The sequence below is a fragment of the Abramis brama genome (assembly GCF_963993115.1).
Source record: "Abramis brama genome assembly, chromosome: 10".
Lineage (NCBI taxonomy): Eukaryota > Metazoa > Chordata > Actinopteri > Cypriniformes > Leuciscidae > Abramis > Abramis brama.
Genome location: NC_139972.1, coordinates 8,411,818 through 8,432,841, shown reverse-complemented (window position 1 = coordinate 8,432,841; position 21,024 = coordinate 8,411,818). Strand labels below are relative to the sequence as shown.

The window sequence follows — 21,024 nt, the reverse complement described above, 5'->3', positions numbered from 1 at the left end:
TGAATAAACAGAAGATTGAAACGCTTTGATTGGTTGAATTAAATGTTGTATTTTGTTGGACAAGAGGTTCATAAATGCTTCTCATGTTTGGAAAGATGTTTGATGTGTGTTTTTTTTTCAAATGCACATTAAAAGCGACTCAAACTCGCAGTGCTTTCAGATGGAGCAGCGTTTACTTCTGATCAGAGCCGTACATCACTGACAAGCTGCACATAATAATTATTATCGATTTCATGTTAATTGCAATTAATCGTGCAGCTCTATTTGATATGTTCATTGACAGCCGATTAATGACCGTCAAATTTTACCTCCGACGAGATTCTGGCAGTGTCTGAAGATTTGACTCTCAGTCCTGTAGTGTGACTTCTCCTACGACAACCGTCACATTGTCTTCATTTTTCAAGACAAGCCATGACCAAAATAAACATTAGAGATTTCTGTAGCCGCCATTTCAATCCTGTGTGTAATGCAGCTCACATCACTAAACATGTCATTGATTGATGATGTAAAATGTGTTCAATCATTTACAGCTCAATAATCTGAACTCACAGCAGCAGAAAGAGGCTGAACACTTCAAATATACTTTACATTGTGATTCATGTGTGAGAGTCAAATATGATCTTACTCTAATTTCTCCAGTTTACAGTGAGGATTCTGTAGTACATCAGACAGCAGATTCACTGATTTTCCTATTTTATTCTCAGACAGATCCAGTTCTCTCAGGTGTTCAGGGTTTGATCTCAGAGCTGAAGTCAGAGCAGCAAAACCTTCATCTCTGAGATCACAGTTACTCAACCTGTAGAGAACAATGACACACACTTCACTCTCTCAGTTCAGATCAGATCAGTTTAGCAGTGAATCCATTATTAAAGAGAAAGTTCAAACTTAAAGCACAAATTAATATGTTTGATGGATCATTAGATTGAGATCTAAAATGTCACAAAACATGATCATAAAACATCTAAAGTATCATTCAATCAGGAAAAATAATCTCTTATTTGCACTATATTCAAATTCAGTCTTGTGTTCAGTCTGCTTTAATAAATGAGACTATTCACAACATAGGCTAGTTTTACAGTTACTTACTAAATCTGTACTATGTAATATATATGGATTGTCAATTTCATTGTGTGTGTTTTCATTTTACAAAATTAAAAACAATAGTTTAGAAAGTGTCAATGCAGAAAGATGAACATAATTAACAGTAAGAATGAATCCAGCATGTTCTTCATTTCTCAGTTCTGACTGTGTTGAGCTCGAGTCTGTTTAAAGTCAAGAGACTGAAATGTTGATTGTGTGTGAAAGTGTGTATTTCAGTGTGACTCTCAGTCCTGCAGTTTCATGTTATTGAGGATCAGCTCATGTGTTCAATCATTTACAGCTCAATAATCTGAACTCACAGCAGCAGAAAGAGGCTGAACACTTCAAACATACTTTACATTGTGATTCATGTGTGAGAGTCAAATATGATCTTACTCTAATTTCTCCAGTTTACAGTGAGGATTCTGTAGTACATCAGACAGCAGATTCACTGATTTTCCTATTTTATTCCATGACAGACTCAGTTCTCTCAGGTGTTCAGGGTTTGATCTCAGAGCTGAAGTCAGAGCAGCAAAACCTTTATCTGTGACGCCACACTTACTCAACCTGTAGAGAACAATGACACACATTTCACTCTCTCAGTTCGGATCAGATCAGTTTAGCAGTAAATCCATTATTAAAGAGAAAGTTCAAACTTAAAGCATAAATTAATAGCCTATATTTGATGGATCATTAGATTGAGATCTAAAATGTCACAAAACATGATCATAAAACATCTAAAGTATCATTCAATCAGGAAAAATAATCTCTTATTTGCACTATATTCAAATTCAGTCTTGTGTTCAGTCTGCTTTAATAAATTACACTATTCAAAATGTAGGCTAGTTTCACTGTTACTTACTAGATCTGTACTATGTAATATATATGGAGTGTCAATTTTATTGTGTGTGTGTGTTTTCATTTTACAAAATTAAAAATAATCCTTTAGAAAGTGTCAATGCAGAAAGATGAACATAATTAACTGTAAGAATGAATCCAGCATGTTCTTCATTTCTCAGTTTTGACTGTGTTGAGCTCGAGTCTGTTTAAAGTCAAGAGACTGAAATGTTGATTGTGTGTGAAAGTGTGTATTTCAGTGTGACTCTCAGTCCTGCAGTTTCATGTTATTGAGGATCAGCTCATATGTTCAATCATTTACAGCTCAATAATCTGAGCTCACAGCAGCAGAAAGAGGCTGAACACTTCAAATATACTTTACATTGTGATTCATGTGTGAGAGTCAAATATGATCTTACTCTAATTTCTCCAGTTTACAGTGAGGATTCTGTAGTACATCAGACAGCAGATTCACTGATTTTCCTATTTTATTCAGAGAAAGACTCAGTTCTCTCAAGTGTTCAGGGTTTGATCTCAGAGCTGAAGTCAGAGCAGCAAAACCTTTATCTGTGACGCCACACTTAATCAACCTGTAGAGAACAATGACACACACTTCACTCTCTCAGTTCAGATCAGATCAGTTTAGCAGTGAATCCCTTATTAAAGAGAAAGTTCAAACTTAAAGCACAAATTAATATGTTTGAGGGATCATTAGATTGAGATCTAAAATTTCACAAAACATGATCATAAAACATCTAAAGTATCATTTAATCAGGAAAAATAATCTCTGTAACGCAGTTCAAATGGGATGAAGGAGGTGGGAACCGGCAAACATTTAAAGACTTTAATGACAAAATAAATCAACAACAAAATGAAAGTAAAAGACAGCAGCCCCTCACAGATGACAGCTGTCACATAATAAAACATAAAGACCACAACATACAGTGGGTACGGAAAGTATTCATACCCCCAGTAAATATGATCAAAAATGGCTGTAAAAAATAAATCTTTCATTCAAATTTTTTTACCTTTCATTCAAAAAATTGGCAAAAATCTAACCTTTCATTGAAGTAAAAGAATTCAAATTGGGGGGGAAATCACATTATGAAATAAATGTTTTTCTCCAAAACACGTTGGCCACAATTATTCATACCCCTAGAATGTTTTATGAATAAAACATCTCTGAAGTATATTCCCATTAATATTTACCTTTTTTTTAGCACACCAGGGGGACTAGGAACATGGAATTGTCCAGCCATGACTTCTTGTTTCACAGGATTTTAATATGAGGAAACACAAAGGCCAAATTCCCTTAATCATCCATCACAATGTGTAATACCAAATAATACAGTTCTGATTTGCAGCAAAAGATTGTTGAGCGTCACAAAATAGAAAGTGGCTGTAAGAAAATAGCTAAATAATTGAAAATACCCATTTTGACCATCAGGGCAATAATTAAGAAGTTATAATCAAGTAAAAATGTTACAAATCTGCCAGGAAGTGGACGTGTGTCTATATTATCTTAATGCACAGTGAGGAGGATGGTTTGAGTAGCCAAAGACTCTCCAAGGATCAAAGATGGAGAATTGCAGAGATTAGTTGAGTCTTGGGGTCAGAAAGCCTATAAAAAAAAAAAAAAATCAAACAACCCTTACATCACCACATGTTGTTTGGGAGGGTTTCAAGAAAAATGCTCCTCGCTCCTCCAAAAACAAACTCCAGCATATTCAGTGGTCAGACACGACTGGAACTTCAAACAACACAGGGTTCTGTGGTCAGATGAAACTAACAAAAGAGCTTTTTGGCAGCAAACACGCTAGATGGGTTTGGTGCACACAAGGATAAAAAGTACCCCATGTGTACAATTTAATATACCACTGGATCTTTAATGTTGTGGGCCTATTTTTCTGCTGGAGGTCCTGGACTTCTTATTCAGATACATGGCATCGTGGATTCTATCAAATATCAACGGATAAAAAAATCCAAACCGGGCGGCTTCTGCTAGAAATCTTATAATGGGCCGTGGTTGGATCTTCCATCAGGACAACGATCCAAAACAAACATCAAAATCAACACAAAAATGTGTTTCGGAGCACAAAAAGCTTCTGCCATGACCGTCCCAGTTCCCTGACCTGATGAGTGGAGTGAACTGAAGAGAAGAAGCACCAACATGGATCTGGGAATCTGAAGGATCTGGAGAGATTCTGTATGAAGGAATGATCGCTGATCTCTTGTCAGGTGTTCTCCAAACTCACCAGGCATTATAGGAGAAGACTCAGAGCTGTTATCTTGGCAAAAGGAGATTGCAAAAAGGTATTTACTAAAAGGGTATGAATAATTGTGGCCAACGTGTTTTGGAGAAAAACATTTATTTCATAATGTGATTTCCCCCCCAATTTGAATTCTTTTACTTCAATGAAAGGTTAGAATTTTGCCAATTTTTTGAACGAAAGATCACATTTTTTGAATGAAAGATTTATTTTTTATAGCCATTTTTGATCATATTTACCGGGGGTATGAATACTTTCCGTACCCACTGTAAGTCCAGGCCTGTCCTCTCTCGCTCTTCACTGTCGTCACTCCTCCGTGAAAGATAAGAGACCGGTGCGCCGCGCAGGTTTCGCTCATCAGTAATCACGCCACCGGCCTTGTGCCGCTCTCTCACGGCCCTCTGCCTCATCCTACTCGCCACAATCTCTTATTTGCACTATATTAAAATTCAGTCTTGTGCAAAATCTGCATTAATAAATGAGACTATTCACAGCATAGGTTAGTTTTACTGTTACTTATGTAATATGTATGGAGTTTCAATTAGTCTGTGTTTTCATTTTACAAAATTAAAAACAATACTTTAGAAAGTGTCAATGCAGAAAGATGAACATAATTAACAGTAAGAATGAATCCAGCATGTTCTTCATTTCTCAGTTCTGACTGTGTTGAGCTCGAGTCTGTTTAAAATCAAGAGACTGAAATGTTGATTGTGTGTGAAAGTGTGTATTTCAGTGTGACTCTCAGTCCTGCAGTTTCATGTTATTGAGGATCAGCTCATGTGTTCAATCATTTACAGCTCAATAATCTGAACTCACAGCAGCAGAAAGAGGCTGAACACTTCAAATATACTTTACATTGTGATTCATGTGTGAGAGTCAAATATGATCTTACTCTAATTTCTCCAGTTTACAGTGAGGATTCTGTAGTACATCACACAGCAGATTCACTGATTTTCCTATTTTATTCCCAGTCAGACTCAGTTCTCTCAGGTGTTCAGGGTTTGATCTCAGAGCTGAAGTCAGAGCAGCAAAACCTTCATCTGTGACGCCACAATTACTCAACCTGTAGAGAGATGAAAATCAAATAGCATAATTTAAACACTATCAAATGGCTTTCCAACAAATTTCAATTCCAATATAATTTAACAATGTAAAATTCTTATCCAAGGTTCATGGTCAAATGCTTCTATTTACAAAGTGTTTTTTCAGCGATAAGAAATGTAGCCGATCACAGGCATGTTTGCTGATCTCTTTTTTGTTCAGTGCCGAGTTCTTCACGCTCGTGAATCCTCTCATTAACAGATTTTCTTTATGCAGTGTAGACAACTTTATTGTTTATAATGGAACTTTGTGAGATTGTGGACTGAGATGAGTGACAGCTTTATAATGATTGTAAAGGAAGCGCTCTTTCGAGGCTATACATAATCCACTGAATAAAAGTTTTGTTTTTCTTGCTGCTGAGAGGACCGATGGCCAATTACACACTGCAAAACGGCATGTCAAAATAGATACGCACACCAGATGAATAGATAAACATTCATATCAATATATTTTTGAAAATTTTGTAATTGACAAAAGTAATGACTTGTAAATAATCTTAAATGTCTCATTGTACATTGCTGTTCTTGTTATGTAAGAGTCATTGCTACACATTAAATCTGAACTTTACTAGAGAACCATCACTAATTTCACAAACTCAGTGATTTGATTCTTAACTGTCAATATCACAGTAAAATTAAAATGTGAAGTTTTAGTAAACTTTCAGCTAAACATCAAGTAATGTTTAATTGTCCATCTAATTGTAAAATTTAAATGTATGACTCTGCTATGTAAACCATACATCAAATGTTTTTAGGAGATTTGAGCTACTTGATAAATGAGCTGTTTCTCCAGTTGTTTGCTTGGTCTTAATTTCTTTTATCATTTCTTTTAAATATTTAAATTCCTTCTTTATGTGCAAGAACATTCAACTAGTAAACCTGAATTATTTATTCATACACACATTTTCTGACTTTGTTTGAATGCCTGAAGGAATTTTACATTGTCATGGTTTAAGAAACACATCAAATACTGACCACTGAACTCTAGACAACATCTGCAGCACTGAAGATCTATGAACTTTTATTTTCCTGATGTTTTAACAGTGAACTGATTGTTCTGATTGATACTTACTGAACTGATCTGGATTCTTTAATCACAGGAAGAAGCTTCTGAATAACATTTAGTTGTTCAGTTTTATTGTCTCTTCCAACAAAATCATTAATATTAAACTTGTCCAGCTTCTCCTCTGATGTCAACAACACAAAGACTACAGCTGACCACTGAGATGAAGAGAGTTTGACTTCCTTTATTCTTCCAGATTTCAGATACTGTTGTATTTCCTCCACTAGTGAACGATCACCCAGTTCATTCAGGCAGTGGAACAGATTGATGGATTTCTCTGGAGAGTCAATGGTCCTGATCTTCTCCTTGATGTACTCAACTGTTTCCTCATTGCTGTCAGATCTTCTTGTCTGTTTCATTAGTCTTTGTAGGAGAATCTGATGAGACTCCACTGACAGACCCAGAAGAAACCGCAGGAAAAGATCCAGATGTCCATTTTTACTCTGTAGAGCCTCATCCACAGCTCTCTGATGCAGCTCAGATAATGAAACATGTTCTTCTGATGAATTGAGCTGAAACAAGTCCTTCATTTTAGACAGCAAACTCTGTTTAGAGATTGGGTCAAACACATTTGTGTTGTTGTTTATATAGTAGAGATGCACATGTAGAGCCGCTAGATGTTCCTGAACACTCAGATGAACAAAGCAGAAGACTTTCCCCTGAAACCAGCCAAACTCCTCTCTGAAGATCTGAGTGCATAATCCTGAGTAAACTGATGCTTCTGTCACATCAATGCCACACTCTCTCAGGTCTTCCTCATAGAAGATCACATTGCCTTTCACAAGCTGCTGAAAAGCCAGTTTCCCCAGTTTGAGGATCATGTCTTCATCTGTCACGTTCTTCTCATAGTCCTTCTCATGTTTGATGTTGGTCTGAAGGATCAGAAAGTGTGTGTACATCTGAGTGAGAGTCTTGGGAATCTCTCCAGTCTCTGCTTCGCTTAACATCTTCTCTAGAACAGTGGCTGAGATCCAGCAGAACACTGGGATGTGGCACATGATGTAGAGGCTCCTTGAGGACTTCAGGTGTGTGATGATTGTATTGGCCAGACTCTGATCACTGATTCTCTTCCTGAAGTATTCCTCCTTCTGTGGATCATTGAAGCCTCGTACCTCTGTCACTCGATGGACACACTCAGAGGGGACGAGATCGGCTGCTGCTGGTCTGGAGGTGATCCAGATGAGAGCAGAGGGAAGCAGATTCCCCACAATGAGGTTCGTCAGCAACACGTCCAGAGATTTCTTTTTGTTTGCATCTTGTAAAGTCTCTTTCTTTTTAAAATGTAAGGGAAGACGACACTCGTCCAGACCATCAAAGATGAACAACACTTTATATTTGTCTTTGGATATTTCCATTTCTTTAGTTTCAGGGAAAAAGACATGAAGAAGATCTGAAAGACTGAGTGTTTTGTCCTTCATCAGATTGATCTCTCTGAAAGGAAGTGGAAATATGAGCTGGATGTCCTGGTTCTCTTTCTCTTCAGCCCAGTCCAGGATGAACTTCTGCACAGAGACTGTTTTTCCAATGCCAGCGACTCCCTTTGTCAGCACAGTTCTGATGGGTTTGTCTTGTCCAGGTAAAGGTCTAAAGATGTCATTGCATTTGATCGGTGTGTCCTCTGTTGCTGCTCTCCTGGATAGTGTCTCAATCTGTCTCACCTCATGTTCATTACTGATCTCTCCACTCTCACTCTCTGTGATGTAGAGCTCTGTGTAAATCTCATTCAGGAGTGTTGGGTTTCCCTGCTGTGCTGTTCCCTCATAGAGACACTCAAACTTCTTCATCAGATTTGATCTAAACCTGTTGAGGACTTCATGGCTGTAAAATTAAAATACCACAGTATTAAAAAACACAATGTCTTTTTTTAACCATATATTTTGTTGAAATGTAATACCTGATGTAAGACCTGTCTGTGTATCTCCACTCTTAAAATCTAACAATCACCCTTTATGATTATTTAATTTACACTGCTATTACAAAAATTGTACATTGAAATGAGTTCTTTCACAGATGTCTCTCTGTGTGAGCAACACTATACTGTATGCATTAAAATATTACATTAAAACATTCTTCTTGTACATTGTTTATATCTGGTAGAATATATTATTGATAATGTTCTGATAATATAAAATGTCATACTATAATCATATTTTTATAGAAATGTAATACCTGAGATAATGTTGTGCATCTTCACTCTTAAAATATACTGGATGACCCATAGACCGGTCACTCCTCATAGACACACAGCTGGGCTTTGGTTTTGATCTCTTCTGTTGAACTGAACTATAACAGAGTTTAAAGAGTTTATAAGAGTTTAAAGTTAAACATATTTGCCATATTCAACATATTACACATCCATTTATCAATAAAACAATCAGCCTTTATGATTATTTAATTTACACTTATTACAAAAATTGTACATTGAAATGAGTTCTTTCACAGATGTCTCTCTGTGTGAGCTACACTATACTGTATGCATTAAAATATTACATTAAAACATTCTTCTTGTACATTGTTTATATCTTGTAGAATATATTATTGATATTGTTCTGATAAAATAAAATGCCATACTATAATCATATTTTTATAGAAATGTAATACCTGAGATCATGTTGTGTATCTTCACTCTTAAAATGTACTGGATGATCCATAGACGCGTCACTCCTCATAGACACACAGCTGGGCTCTGGTTCTGATCTCTTCTGATGAACTGAACTATAACATAAATATATTAAAGTTAATGCATTGAATTACTGTATTCAAAAATCACATATTCATATATCCTTAAAGAATTTTTTTTTCACAATGTTGATAAAAACAAAACTGTAAAATGAACTAAGTGCTCTCATATACGTCTCTCATGTGTGAGTAACACTACATACACTAAAATATTAGCTACACATAAAAAATAACTGTAAGCAATTTCCAAAAAGAATTTGTCATATCTTGTAGAATATATTATTGATAATGCTCTGATAAAATGCCATACTATAATCATCTTTTTATAGAAATGTAATACCAGAGATCATGTTGTGTATCTTCACTCTTAAAATGTACTGGATGACCCATAGACCGGTCACTCCTCATAGACACACAGCTGGGCTCTGGTTCTGATCTCTTCTGATGAACTGAACTATAACATAAAAAAAAAAAAAAAAAAAAAAAATTATATATATATATATATATAATATATATATATATATATATATATATATATATTGGTGATAATATTTTAATATAAGTTCTTAAAAGGTATTTAAAAAAACTGGCAGGTCTCATTGTTTTCAATAAAATTAAAGTTTTTAACTTAATAAAAACATCTTTATTCAAAATACCTGAATCCTGGATAAAAATCTTCATTTCTGGATTTTGGAGTTTCATCCATGATGAAGCTGAACAGTTGAAACATAAGATCTTCACCACTGACTCTGAATGGAAATGACAAACAATAATTCAGCTGAACGGAACCTGAGATTCAGAGAAACAGGATCATGAGACGCGGCGTTCACTCAAATACACAATGTTAGTCGTATATACAATAAACCACAGACAACACAAAAAAATTAAACCATGTTTTGCTCTAAAATGAAAAATATCAAACACATAGCCTATAAAATATCTAATATAGCCTATTCTTTAGGGGAAATATTGGCCTAAATGCGGAAGTCACCTGTAAAAAATCTCGCGACCTGAACACTCACCTTGATCAACGTTTGATCACATTCAGATTCACAAAATCCACCGCCGTTTCAATAAAGTAGTTACACGTAAATTCGTGTCTTAGCTTTTGTGAAGGTTTCCATGAAACACTTTGCATTTGATACTCAGTATAGAATCGATTATGGCAGTTAAATGGCGAAACATTAACTCTGATAATTTACTTTTTATTTGTTCCGCGCAAAACAATATGTTGTCCGGTTCGTGAACGAATCGTTCTTTTGAACCGATTCTTTTTAGTGAACCGGTCGAACCAGTAGCCTACATCAAATCGGACTGAATCGTTCGTAACAGTATGCGTCTTGAGTCACCGCTGATCCAGTTACTAAACTTACTCACTTTCAGTCCCTCCGACTCGAAATAAAACAATATCCCGGAGTATATTTTACTCCAGTAACTCCAACAGTTCACTGAACTGAGGCATGTTGTGCTGAGAGAACTGATGAGCACGAGCAGCTGATACTGCGCATGCGCGCACTACCGACCATACAGGTGCGGTTCTTAATCACCAGTACAGAACCGAGAATTGTTTCTCTCGGACACGTTCGACACACTGAGAACCGATGAGCTGATGAGCTGAGCATGCGTGCAATTTTTTAACAGGGACGAAATGCATGTTTCTTAAGTATTTTGTTCAACATCAGTAGGCTACTAAGTGTAACAAAATAAAACATGTTGGAAACTTGTTACGTCTTATCACTGTATTATTTTAAAGATTGGTAAGACAATGAATAGATTGTAAAACTGTCAAACTAAATTATTATAGCCTATAAAGAATTATTTTCAGGAACAGCTAATTTCTAAGTAAGTTGATATACATTTGACGTAAACTCTTGCCATGGTTTTAGGGTGCAAAGTAAATGTTTACAATGTGTTAATCAATCAAAACATAACGTAGCCTATTAAACATACTGGAGAGGAGCACTTTTTTAGTTTTGTCGACTGTAGGCTGTTACCTTTACAGCTTCCATGCTCCGAACCGTAGTTGGGACCGAGCTGGTCTCAACATAGGCCTATAACTTGGCTCGTGGCAGGTAACTTGCGTATAGTGGTCCGGGCTACCTCGTGAATCTCGCTGTAATGTCAGTGACACATGCCACTATCCACTGGCACATGCCAATGAAGACCGGATGTGGCAATAAGCACAGCTTAATGTTAAAACTGCTACTGACTGTTTCGTTACTTTCTCAGACAGGTGCTTAAATCCCTCATGCTGGATCTGTGCCCGTTGTTTAAAAAAGTCAGAATGGAAAGCAAAATATATTTTATATTGGTTACAAATCCTTAATCAAATTCATAAATATAAGACTACTTTAACATTACTAAAAATACATATCGAGTGACTGAAACAATCTTGGTCATAGAATAGACTTAGCCTACTTGATCACACCGAGTTGACAGTTTTAACGTTCTTGTTTGTTTTATTTTCAGGATCTGAGGTGAATTATTACCCATTGCTGTCAGTGTGTCTAAAGGTCACCCACAAAAGATATTCACACACTCATTAGACGCTTTTTACATTAAGTAAAGCACATAAACAATATCTGAGATTTTTATTGTCATATTTTGTAAGTTGATGTTCCAGTCGGGACTTCAAAGAAATAGATGGTTAGAAAATAAACTTATGTTATAACATGAATTTTGAATTTTTTGCGTGTTTGCGGCGTCGCGTCTGGTTTGAACACGGTGTAAAAACTGACAGTCAATGTAGAATGAATGTACAAATAGTTAATAAAACATTAATGTTATGGAATGGTTTTATAAAAAATTCCAGAGAAATTCTCCCTAATAAAGTTCCCACTATGTTTTACAAAAATAAAATCTATAGCGAACGCATGCTATTTGAGCATTTGATTTAGCAAGTAAAATCTCCTGAAGTTAGACTGAATGATCAGACAGAAAGACAAATTTGAGAGTACAGTACAATAATTTAATGTTTACAGTAACATGAGAGTCTAATAAACAATATATCCATCAGATTCACATAAACACACTTATATTTCATTCTAGTTTTCAGTGATTGCAGTTTATTTCTAGAATGCCAAACCAGAGTAAGTGTCTGAAGGTGCTTCATTCTTCCATCAACATTCATGAAAGGACATGAACAAAAGTTCCCAATCCACGACACAAGCAAACTTAATCCAAGCTGATCTGAGACTGTTAAACTTAAGTTGTTTAGGAAGCGAATGTGCATGAAAATTAAGGCTGTAAATTATCAAAACAACATGGAATGATAAAACAACAAAAAGGCAACAAGTATATTTGCTTGTATAAATGTTGACAGCACTAACATAACAGAGGAAATAACCAAAATACAGACAAGACACTTTTGTTTACATTTTGTTTTATTTTAATGCGCATTAATTGGACTCATCTTACTCTCACCTCTACAGGAAAGCTAGAATTACTGGACAACATCTGTTTTATTGCCAAATAGAAATTTTATAATTCGGTGAAATCATTTTGTAAAGACTTTAGGTGCCATATTGAATCAGACACCAATGAAAACAAGGCTGTGAGAGATATTAAACGAATTGTTCACCCAATGAAATTAGCATCAAAAAAGTGATGCTGCACTGATGTCATAAAATTACCGTTATTACAAGTTCCTGATTAATAAAACCAACTAGTAAAATTTGTTACTAGTTGACTGTTGTGATGTGATATAAAAATAACTGAAATTGCAGCAGCTCCAACAGTTAATGATAGTTAGTTTGGTATCTGTATGCATTAGATATTTACTATATTTTGATAAAGATTTAATATTATTATTATTATATTAATATAAAGATGGTGTAAATGTAGGCTACTTCTATCCCTCACAGCTTCGTTTTCATTCACATCTAAACTGATTAGAGTGTAAAGCAAGAACAGTCTGCCACTGCACTCATCCTACACAATCTACATTATCTGATTATTATGAACTCCAATAAAATAAATCAATAATCTCACTGATTTCCCAGATCATACAGCAGGTGAGGATGCAGGTTTAGTTGATCACTGCTGTCTGAGGCTACGTTTACACGTGGATGGCTATTTTCATAAACGGACATTTCTCCCCTCTTCGTTTTCAAAAATAACATCGTGCACACGAACCTGTGTATATGCTGTCAAGAGCATGCCAAACCTGTAGGTGGCAGTGTAACGAGAAGCTCAAGCCCACCTTAGCCAATCAGAATCCCGAAAATGGTCACATTCCGTGACGTCGCTGCCTAAAACTCCGTTTTTCTCTGTTTACATGCAAACGTGCAAACGAAGATTTTCAAAATCTCCACTCTGGCCGGAGTTTTTAGAAAGAATCGGTTTCATTGGCGAATCCTCCGTTTGCGTGTAAACGAAGGGTGCAAACGAAGGGAAATGTCTCCGTTTTTCAAAATAACCATGTACGTGTAAACGGGGCCTGAGTGAGGCGGGAATCAAGCGATCATTTTCTCTTGGTCTTGATCCTCTTTCTTCTCATTGGTCGGTTGAGGCTTTGGAGGGGGCGTGTCCAGCTGCGCCCAGGTTATAGGCTCCGCCTTCTTCATGACCACCTCCACTTTAGAGGCCATCATGTTAACAACACTCTTACTGATGTCAATCACCTGTCAAGCACACAATCATATATCAACAAAACGACCCAAATACACTGCAAAATCATGAACTTTGAATTCTTCTTTTGTCATTAATATACAGGGACAAAACAATTCAATGGATCATGTCTAATAAACACAACAGGTATTGTGCAAGATTTTAGAACAAAAGTTCCCTTTCGAGAACGGTTCACTTGTATTGCGTAGCTATACGCTATGGGAAAACTCATTTTCTTGAGAATATTCAAGCCTTTATTTCAAAACGCAGTGCAGCTGCACAGCGAGCACAGTGCAGGCTGTCTTAAGCGCGCTGATTGGCTGGGCTGCGGAAACTGCACGAACCTATTGCGAAGCAGCGAGGACACTCAAAACCTATCAGGGCACTTCCCGAGTGCCAAAGCGCACTCAAGTTTGGCAATCAGTCTGTCATGATTCACCGTATCAAATGCCTTTTGAAGATCCAATAACACCATTCCGCAGAGATTTCCATTATCTATTTCCCTGCGTATGATGTCGGAAAAATAGAGTAGGCATGATTTGGTAGAATGTGACTTCCTGAATCCGGATTGGATTTTAAACATGAAGTTGTTTTTATTCATGTATTCATTAAATCGCTCATTGACCAACCTTTCAAAAAAGTTTGAGACTGTGCGTAAAATAGAGACCGGTCTATAGTTACCAGGATCATGGCTGTTTCCCTTTTTAAAAAGGGGAACTACCTTAGCCCTCTTGAGGTCATTGGGGAAAACACCAGTTTCAACAGACAGGTTAAAAATATGGGAAATGTATGGGACTATTTGGGCAGCGGCATCTCATAAAAACCGAGGGGATAACCCATCTAACCCAGGACCTTTAGAGCAGTCTAGCTGTAATAGCTTCTTTTTTTTCATCTCCCCTACCTCAACCTTCCGTTAGGAAAATTAGTTAAGCAGTGCTCCAGGTTTATTATAGAATGATTTCACCCTATCATTGTTAAATAACCCATAGTTGAAGGTTGAAGATTAGAGACCAGCTGTTCTGCTATAGAAGTGAAGTATGTATTAAAATTAATTGCAACCTCTTTCTTATTTAGGACACCCTTAATTGTTAGTCCTGTGTTTCTTGGTTTCTTAGTATTTGTCTCAGTGGCCCCCAATTCCTTTAAGGTCTTCCACAACGTTTTTGGGTTATCTTTATTATTTGATATATCATTCTTATAGTGGGTTGATTTAGCATCTCTAATAAGTTATATAAGGTCTTATTTCTTGCTTGTTTATATAAAATAAAATCATCATGATTTTTAGTTCTATGAAAAGTTTTAAGTGCTTTTCCCCTGGTTTTAATAGCATCATGTATAACTTCGTCAAACCATGCACTAGAACGCTGTTTAACTCTGATCTGTCCAGGCCTCTCGCCAGGATCCAGCTCCATTTTTCCCAGAGGTCCACGAGGAGCTCACAATGTCGTGGCACGCGCCAGCGCACTTCAACCTCAGCAACACACTCAACACTTGACGGCGCAGAGGAAAAGGGGTATGAGAAACTGCCCCCCTCTGGAGGAAGCCTCCCACTGCTGTTGGATAGAGGTCAAAGGCGGCACATCCTTCCAAACCGTGCAGAGCGACTTCAGCTCTTGCCGGCCGAGCCTATGCTTCCGCTGGTCAAGCTGCTTCAGGCCTGCACACTATGGCGGTCCTTCAAGTTTTCCAGGCCAAACACCTCCGCTACCTGGATGAGTCTGCACCGGAAAATGTCAGCCACTTATATAGTCAGCAGCCACGCCCATTCTAGCGCTTCGGCACGCATGAGGCGGGAAGCGCCCTGATAGGTTTGCGCATCCTCGCTGCTTTGCCATAGGTTCGTGCAGTTTCCGCAGCCCAGCCAATCAGCGCGTTTAGACAGCCTGCACTGTGCTTGCTGTGCAGCTGCACTGCGTTTTAAAATAAAGGCTTCAATATTCTCGAGAAAAGGAGTTTTCCCATAGCGTATAGCTACGCAATACGAGTGAACCGTTCTCGAAAGGGAACTGAGGTTACGTTTTTTAGGATCATTCAAATTCAAACTTTTTCAATTCATTCGGTTCACGTGACGTCACTGTAGCTTTGCGCCGCCATCTTGACGACCGACGGTCTCAATAATGCCTGCAATATGTTGTGCAGTTGGCTGCAACAACAGCCGATTTTATTCTATACTAAAACAAGAGAGAAGAGAGAATCATTTATTTAAAAGACTTGAAGTCTCATGTTGGTTTGTGGTTAATTATATTTCCATTATACTCTCAGTGGCCAACATTATACAGATATGGACAGATAATGTTTTTTCTTCATTTTATTTGTTGGATCTGCTTAAATGCACTTTATCATGGTAAGTTAGTAGATTTGGGGTTATTTTGAACATAACTGTCTGTCTGTTAGTTAATACCTACCTAAATCTAATAAATATTTTTCTTAAGTTCATAAAGATATTGTCTTCGTCACATGCGCTTTCGATGTTATTTTGTGTAAGTAACGTAACGTTAACGTTAGCTCTGCAGACGATGCATAATCTCAGCCTTGAAATGCATATTAAAGGACTAAGTTAGTTCTTCCAAAAATGATCATTCTGCCGTCATTTACTCACCTTCATGTGCAAATCCTTAAGTTTACTTTCCGTGGAAGACAAAGGGACATTTTTGAATATGTAGCCTAATGGAGACTCTTCTTGTCGATGTAATGAAAGTGAATGAGTAACGTTAGCCTACTGGGGGCTAAATAATAATAATAAAAGACAAAAAACATCACAAAAGTATCATAAAAGTGATATAATACGACTCGTCCGTTATATTAATATCGTTATTTATTCATATGATAGCTTTATGTGACGAACAAACTGCAATTTAAGTCGTTATATTATAATCACTGATGAGCTTACTTCATCATTCAAAAAGATTCGACTCGAAAGATTCTTTCATTTCGATATTTGTGTGTATTAATCCTTCTCTGTAATTGAACATCTGTTCTTTCGGACAGATATGGCAGTCTTTTATGATATTCGGCTGATGTCTCTGGCTGTGCTGATGGACGGATTAGATAGATTCATTCATGCCAGCCGAACAGCTGCAGATTCATAGATTAATTCATGACATCGCCTCGACTCTCATGAACGCGCGCCATGAAGCTCTATGACTTAAGTATTTCTATATCATGAAAGGCCAATTGGGGCAAGCCTGGGGCAGATAATAATGGACTAAAGAAAACTGGGTGTAACAAATAAGGATCAGAGCCTAAAATTGACATTTACTCCAGGTATCTCTGTCTCTCTCTCTCATTCAAATGGGCAGTTTGGGCGGCCATACCGGGCGAGTCAGTCGCAAATATGGCGGCGTTCTATTTGTAGTGGCGTAGGTGGCATCTATGAATACAAGTGTAAAAAAAAAACAAGTTTATCAAATTATCTGAATAAATAGTGTTATTATAGTTAAATAAATAAAAAAGTTACTTTAAATAAAAAAAAATCAATTAAAATAAAATGAAATATAAACATTACAAAATTGTTTTAACATTGTATTTCAGCCCTTCGCCAACGCAAAATTTTTGTTTAACTTGAAGTACTAAAATATCAAACTTAAACTGAAATAAAAAGTAAACTTAAAAAAAAACTTACAACAAAATTAAAGCTGCAGTCGGCAAGTCTGGCAGATTGAGTGGACTTAGCCAAAATTTTGAATGTTTACAACTCTCATGCCCCTCCCCCACTACCAACGAGCACCCGCCCATCGTCAGTGCATGTGTACCTGATTTTCTGTGAACGCGCGCGTCTCTTCAGCATCGATCATCACCATGGACTCGGAGGTAGGCTGCCCTGGCTAATCTATCCATAGATAGCAATAACAGAGGAATTGGAAGCTTGTTAGTAGATTTTCTCTCCGCCATCACGCTTCCTACAATCTTCAGGCGAACTTCAGGCGTGTCGTGTGCATGTGATATTGTAATGTGCGCGTCTGCGTGAGGGAGAGGGGATCTGTGGCGTGTGCACAAACTGTGATTGACAGTCAGATCTCACACCCCCCTGCGCTGATTGGACCCGATGAGACGGGAGCGGTGGATTTTTGCAAAACAAATAACACGCTCCAGGTGGAGTTAGAAGCTCGGGTTTTTTTCAAAAAAAAGTTGCCGACGGCAGCTTTAACTAAAATTAAAATGCAAAATCTAAAAAATAAAAGCTATTAAATATTAATAAATCAATAATGTAATTCCAATGACACTATATGATGTTTTATTAACAAAGTTCGGGAGGAGCAGGTTCAGATAATTAACCAAATTATGCACAGCTGGAGATTAATCAGTAATCAACTCAATGACAGATTATAAATTCACAGCAGACCTATCTCTGTTCATTGAAAGTTTGTCAGCATCCCTCCTCCACCCCATCTCCTCACTTCCAGTTCCATCTACACTTACCAACTGGGGGAGTACTCTGGGTTCGGGCCTAACTCCGAGCTCGGAGCCCTCCCCCTGGACAGCACGCCAAATCCGCATAAACTTATTGTACTAATTATATGTAGATGTGAACTCGTGAAATGTGTTTTAAGGACAGATAATGGATGGTCACTGAAACTCACCCCCACAGGCTCATCTTCAGCTCAAACTCTTTTTCTCCCTCAAAGATTAGATGGATTTTCAGCTGCCAAAAAAATCATGCATCAGACAACAAAAGTACAGACAATTAATAAATAACATCACCACACTGGACAATGGCAAAAACACATATATCACTTTAAACAGTCGAACTCCCTCACCGAGATGCTGTTCGCTTCCACAGAACAAAGCTCAGGATTCGAGTTCTTTGCATAGATAGACATGGTCACATGACTTCCTGTCTGGTGCCAATCAAATCGACATGGAGCCACTTTGTTACCCTGCAGGGACAGAAAACACACGCGTTTGAGAATCATAGTATATCATGTGATATTGACCTGATGGATGTGAAGCCATTGCTCGGCTCACCGCGTCTTTCCTCCACTGGTGTGATCCTTTATTACAGCCCTCCTGAGACAGGAATGAGTTAAAATCAGACGTCTTCCTCTTACAGCAGCTCCAGTACTTCATCCTGAAACCATGCATGCTCATAAAATACTGTCTAAAAAGATGAAATAGTCGCTTTTCAGCATCATTTCAGGTTTTGCATGAGATAGTCAAGTAACTAAATAAAACAAGAATGAATCTTGAACCTCCTGCAAGTTTATAAAGATGTAACGTCACCTTTCTCTTCGAGCTGAGCGGCGTCTGCGAGTCTGAGTTTCTCGAGCGTCTGGTTCAGAGACGGGGAGACTTTCCTCTGCAGCTCCACCAGCGGCTCCTCAGCGCTGAAACAACATTTATAAAGCGCTTTATACAATACAGATCCTTTCAAAGCAGCTTTAGCAGCCATTATAGCGATGATGATGATGATGAAGAGGAGGAAGAGTTACCTGGGTCTCTGGATGGACTCCAGTGGTTTGGGGGCCTGGATGATATACTCATTAAACCTGGGTTTCAGATCCTCCAGCTCTTTCTTCTCTCCTGAGACCTTCACGTCTGGTTTCACGGGTTCAAGCGGCTTCTCGCTGTTATGAGGACCTTTAGTGCAGCCCTGACAGAGATCGAGCCATAAAACAGGAGACGTTTGCATGTTAGTGACAGAATTTGTGGATATCGAAGAAATAAAGGAATTTTACATGGTTGTGGTACTGGTTAGAAACTGACAGTTTGAGAATTTAAGCACACCAATGCAAAACAGAAAATAGTTGTTTTGTTTCTTTTCTTCTGAAGCAGTATGCTGTATTTAGACCCCAGCGAACACAAAAACACATTTCTTGCTTTAAGATTTAATTTAATGTGAAAATAATGTAGGGAATGACTTGGTTTAAGAAGTAAAGTTTAATTAAAGAAGTAAACTGTGATTATGTTCAGTCAGTCAGACTAACTATTACTAACTAGTTACTATTCTGAACTAAAGTCAAAACCTCAACCACTAAATCCCTGACTTTTAACCCCACAACCTCTGATCCTGCTGTTCTGAAGTGAGACTTAAACTTTACACAATCTTAATCAGCTTACACACACACATATTCACACACTCCTGGTATTCATTAACTGATTTGAATGCATGATGTCAGCAGTACAGAGAGGTTTGTGCGCTCGCGGTCTCATGAAGGGGCAGAGGCCACACGTTTGCCTCTCACAACACACACAGACGCAGAAAGATTCACACACACTTCTGTGGCTCTGTTGTTTTTCAGTCATGAATTCTGGAGGTCCGCCAGTTTACACAATGGCCTTGTGTTTGGCGAGCCCATTTTACACATTTCAATGAGCGTTTATGTGAAACAAAACCAGATCCCCTATTTTATATGTGCGTGAGTATGTGCATATCTGTATTTGACTGTCTGTCCTTAGGTTTGTTGTCGGGTTTAGATTCAGATGTTCTTTCTTACTTTCTGTCTCTCTACCTCCCTCATGCTGCCGTCTGGCATTTTAACAGTCTCTTTCTCTTCTCCTCTGTCAGTTTCTTACTCTCACCATCACTCTTGAATATTGAACGGCCTGCATTGGTTTGCTATCGTTTGCACTCAGCTTGCACTTGTAGAGTGCAACACACACAGAGAGAGAGAGAGAGAGAGAGTCAGTAGACTATAAATACCATAATGAAGCATGCATTTCTATTTATGCATTTTGTGGATTTTTTTTGATGCTTTGATTTTCATTTTGATGCTTCCAAAAAGTTCATAAAGAGAACGTAAAACTAATCCATAGGAATTGAGCAGTTTAGTCCAAATTTTTATGATCAACAGATTGAATTTAGTATTTTATTCATATAGACATTCATCAGCTCACACATCAGTTGTGTTAAACAGAAGCTCAAGCATGTTCGCTTGACGGGCGAGAACCAATGAGGTTCAATCTCGTGTTACGCATCACGTTTGAGCTTCTGCAAGAACCATATAAAAGATTTTCATGAAATGACTTAAATACAGAAAACAATTCCAAATTGAGTTTTCTTTCACATTTTCTAGCGCTAGATTGGTTTAAAATCGCTTGAATGTTTAAACTGACAGGACCTAAAACATGTACAAATGATGAACTTCATGGTTAAACTTTGCAATAATTAGAGAATCGTGTGTGTTTCGAACCGTGGTTCCTGGTCTTTACAATCCCTATACTTGACATTGCACATCCTGCTGTAACGGTCACCAGCTGGAGTGCCCTTGAGAACCACCAGAGGGCACTCCACACCCGACTATTGTCACTCTCTCACTAACTACATTTCCCATAACTCACTGCCCGGACTCATCATCACTAATTGCATTCACCTGTGTCTCATCATCCTTGTTAGTTTCAGCCTATTTATTCCTTGTTCATTCATTCAATCATTGCGAAGTTTTGTTTA

General features: G+C 37.6%; 2 protein-coding genes across 5 annotated transcripts in view; both read right to left on the bottom strand.

The window, feature by feature from the left end:
• Window positions 1–21,024, bottom strand: part of LOC311090815 (NACHT, LRR and PYD domains-containing protein 3-like) — a 124,890-nt gene that overhangs the window by 22,942 nt on the left and 80,924 nt on the right. The window lies entirely within an intron of this gene.
• On the bottom strand, window positions 13,468–19,266 carry chordc1a (cysteine and histidine-rich domain (CHORD) containing 1a; the record flags this gene model as incomplete). The annotated part of the gene is given in 6 exon segments (XM_084127053.1): window positions 13,468–13,651; window positions 18,395–18,514; window positions 18,603–18,770; window positions 18,774–18,843; window positions 18,845–18,961; window positions 19,067–19,266. Coding segments are annotated over 6 exon segments (843 nt in total). The 3' UTR covers window positions 13,468–13,483.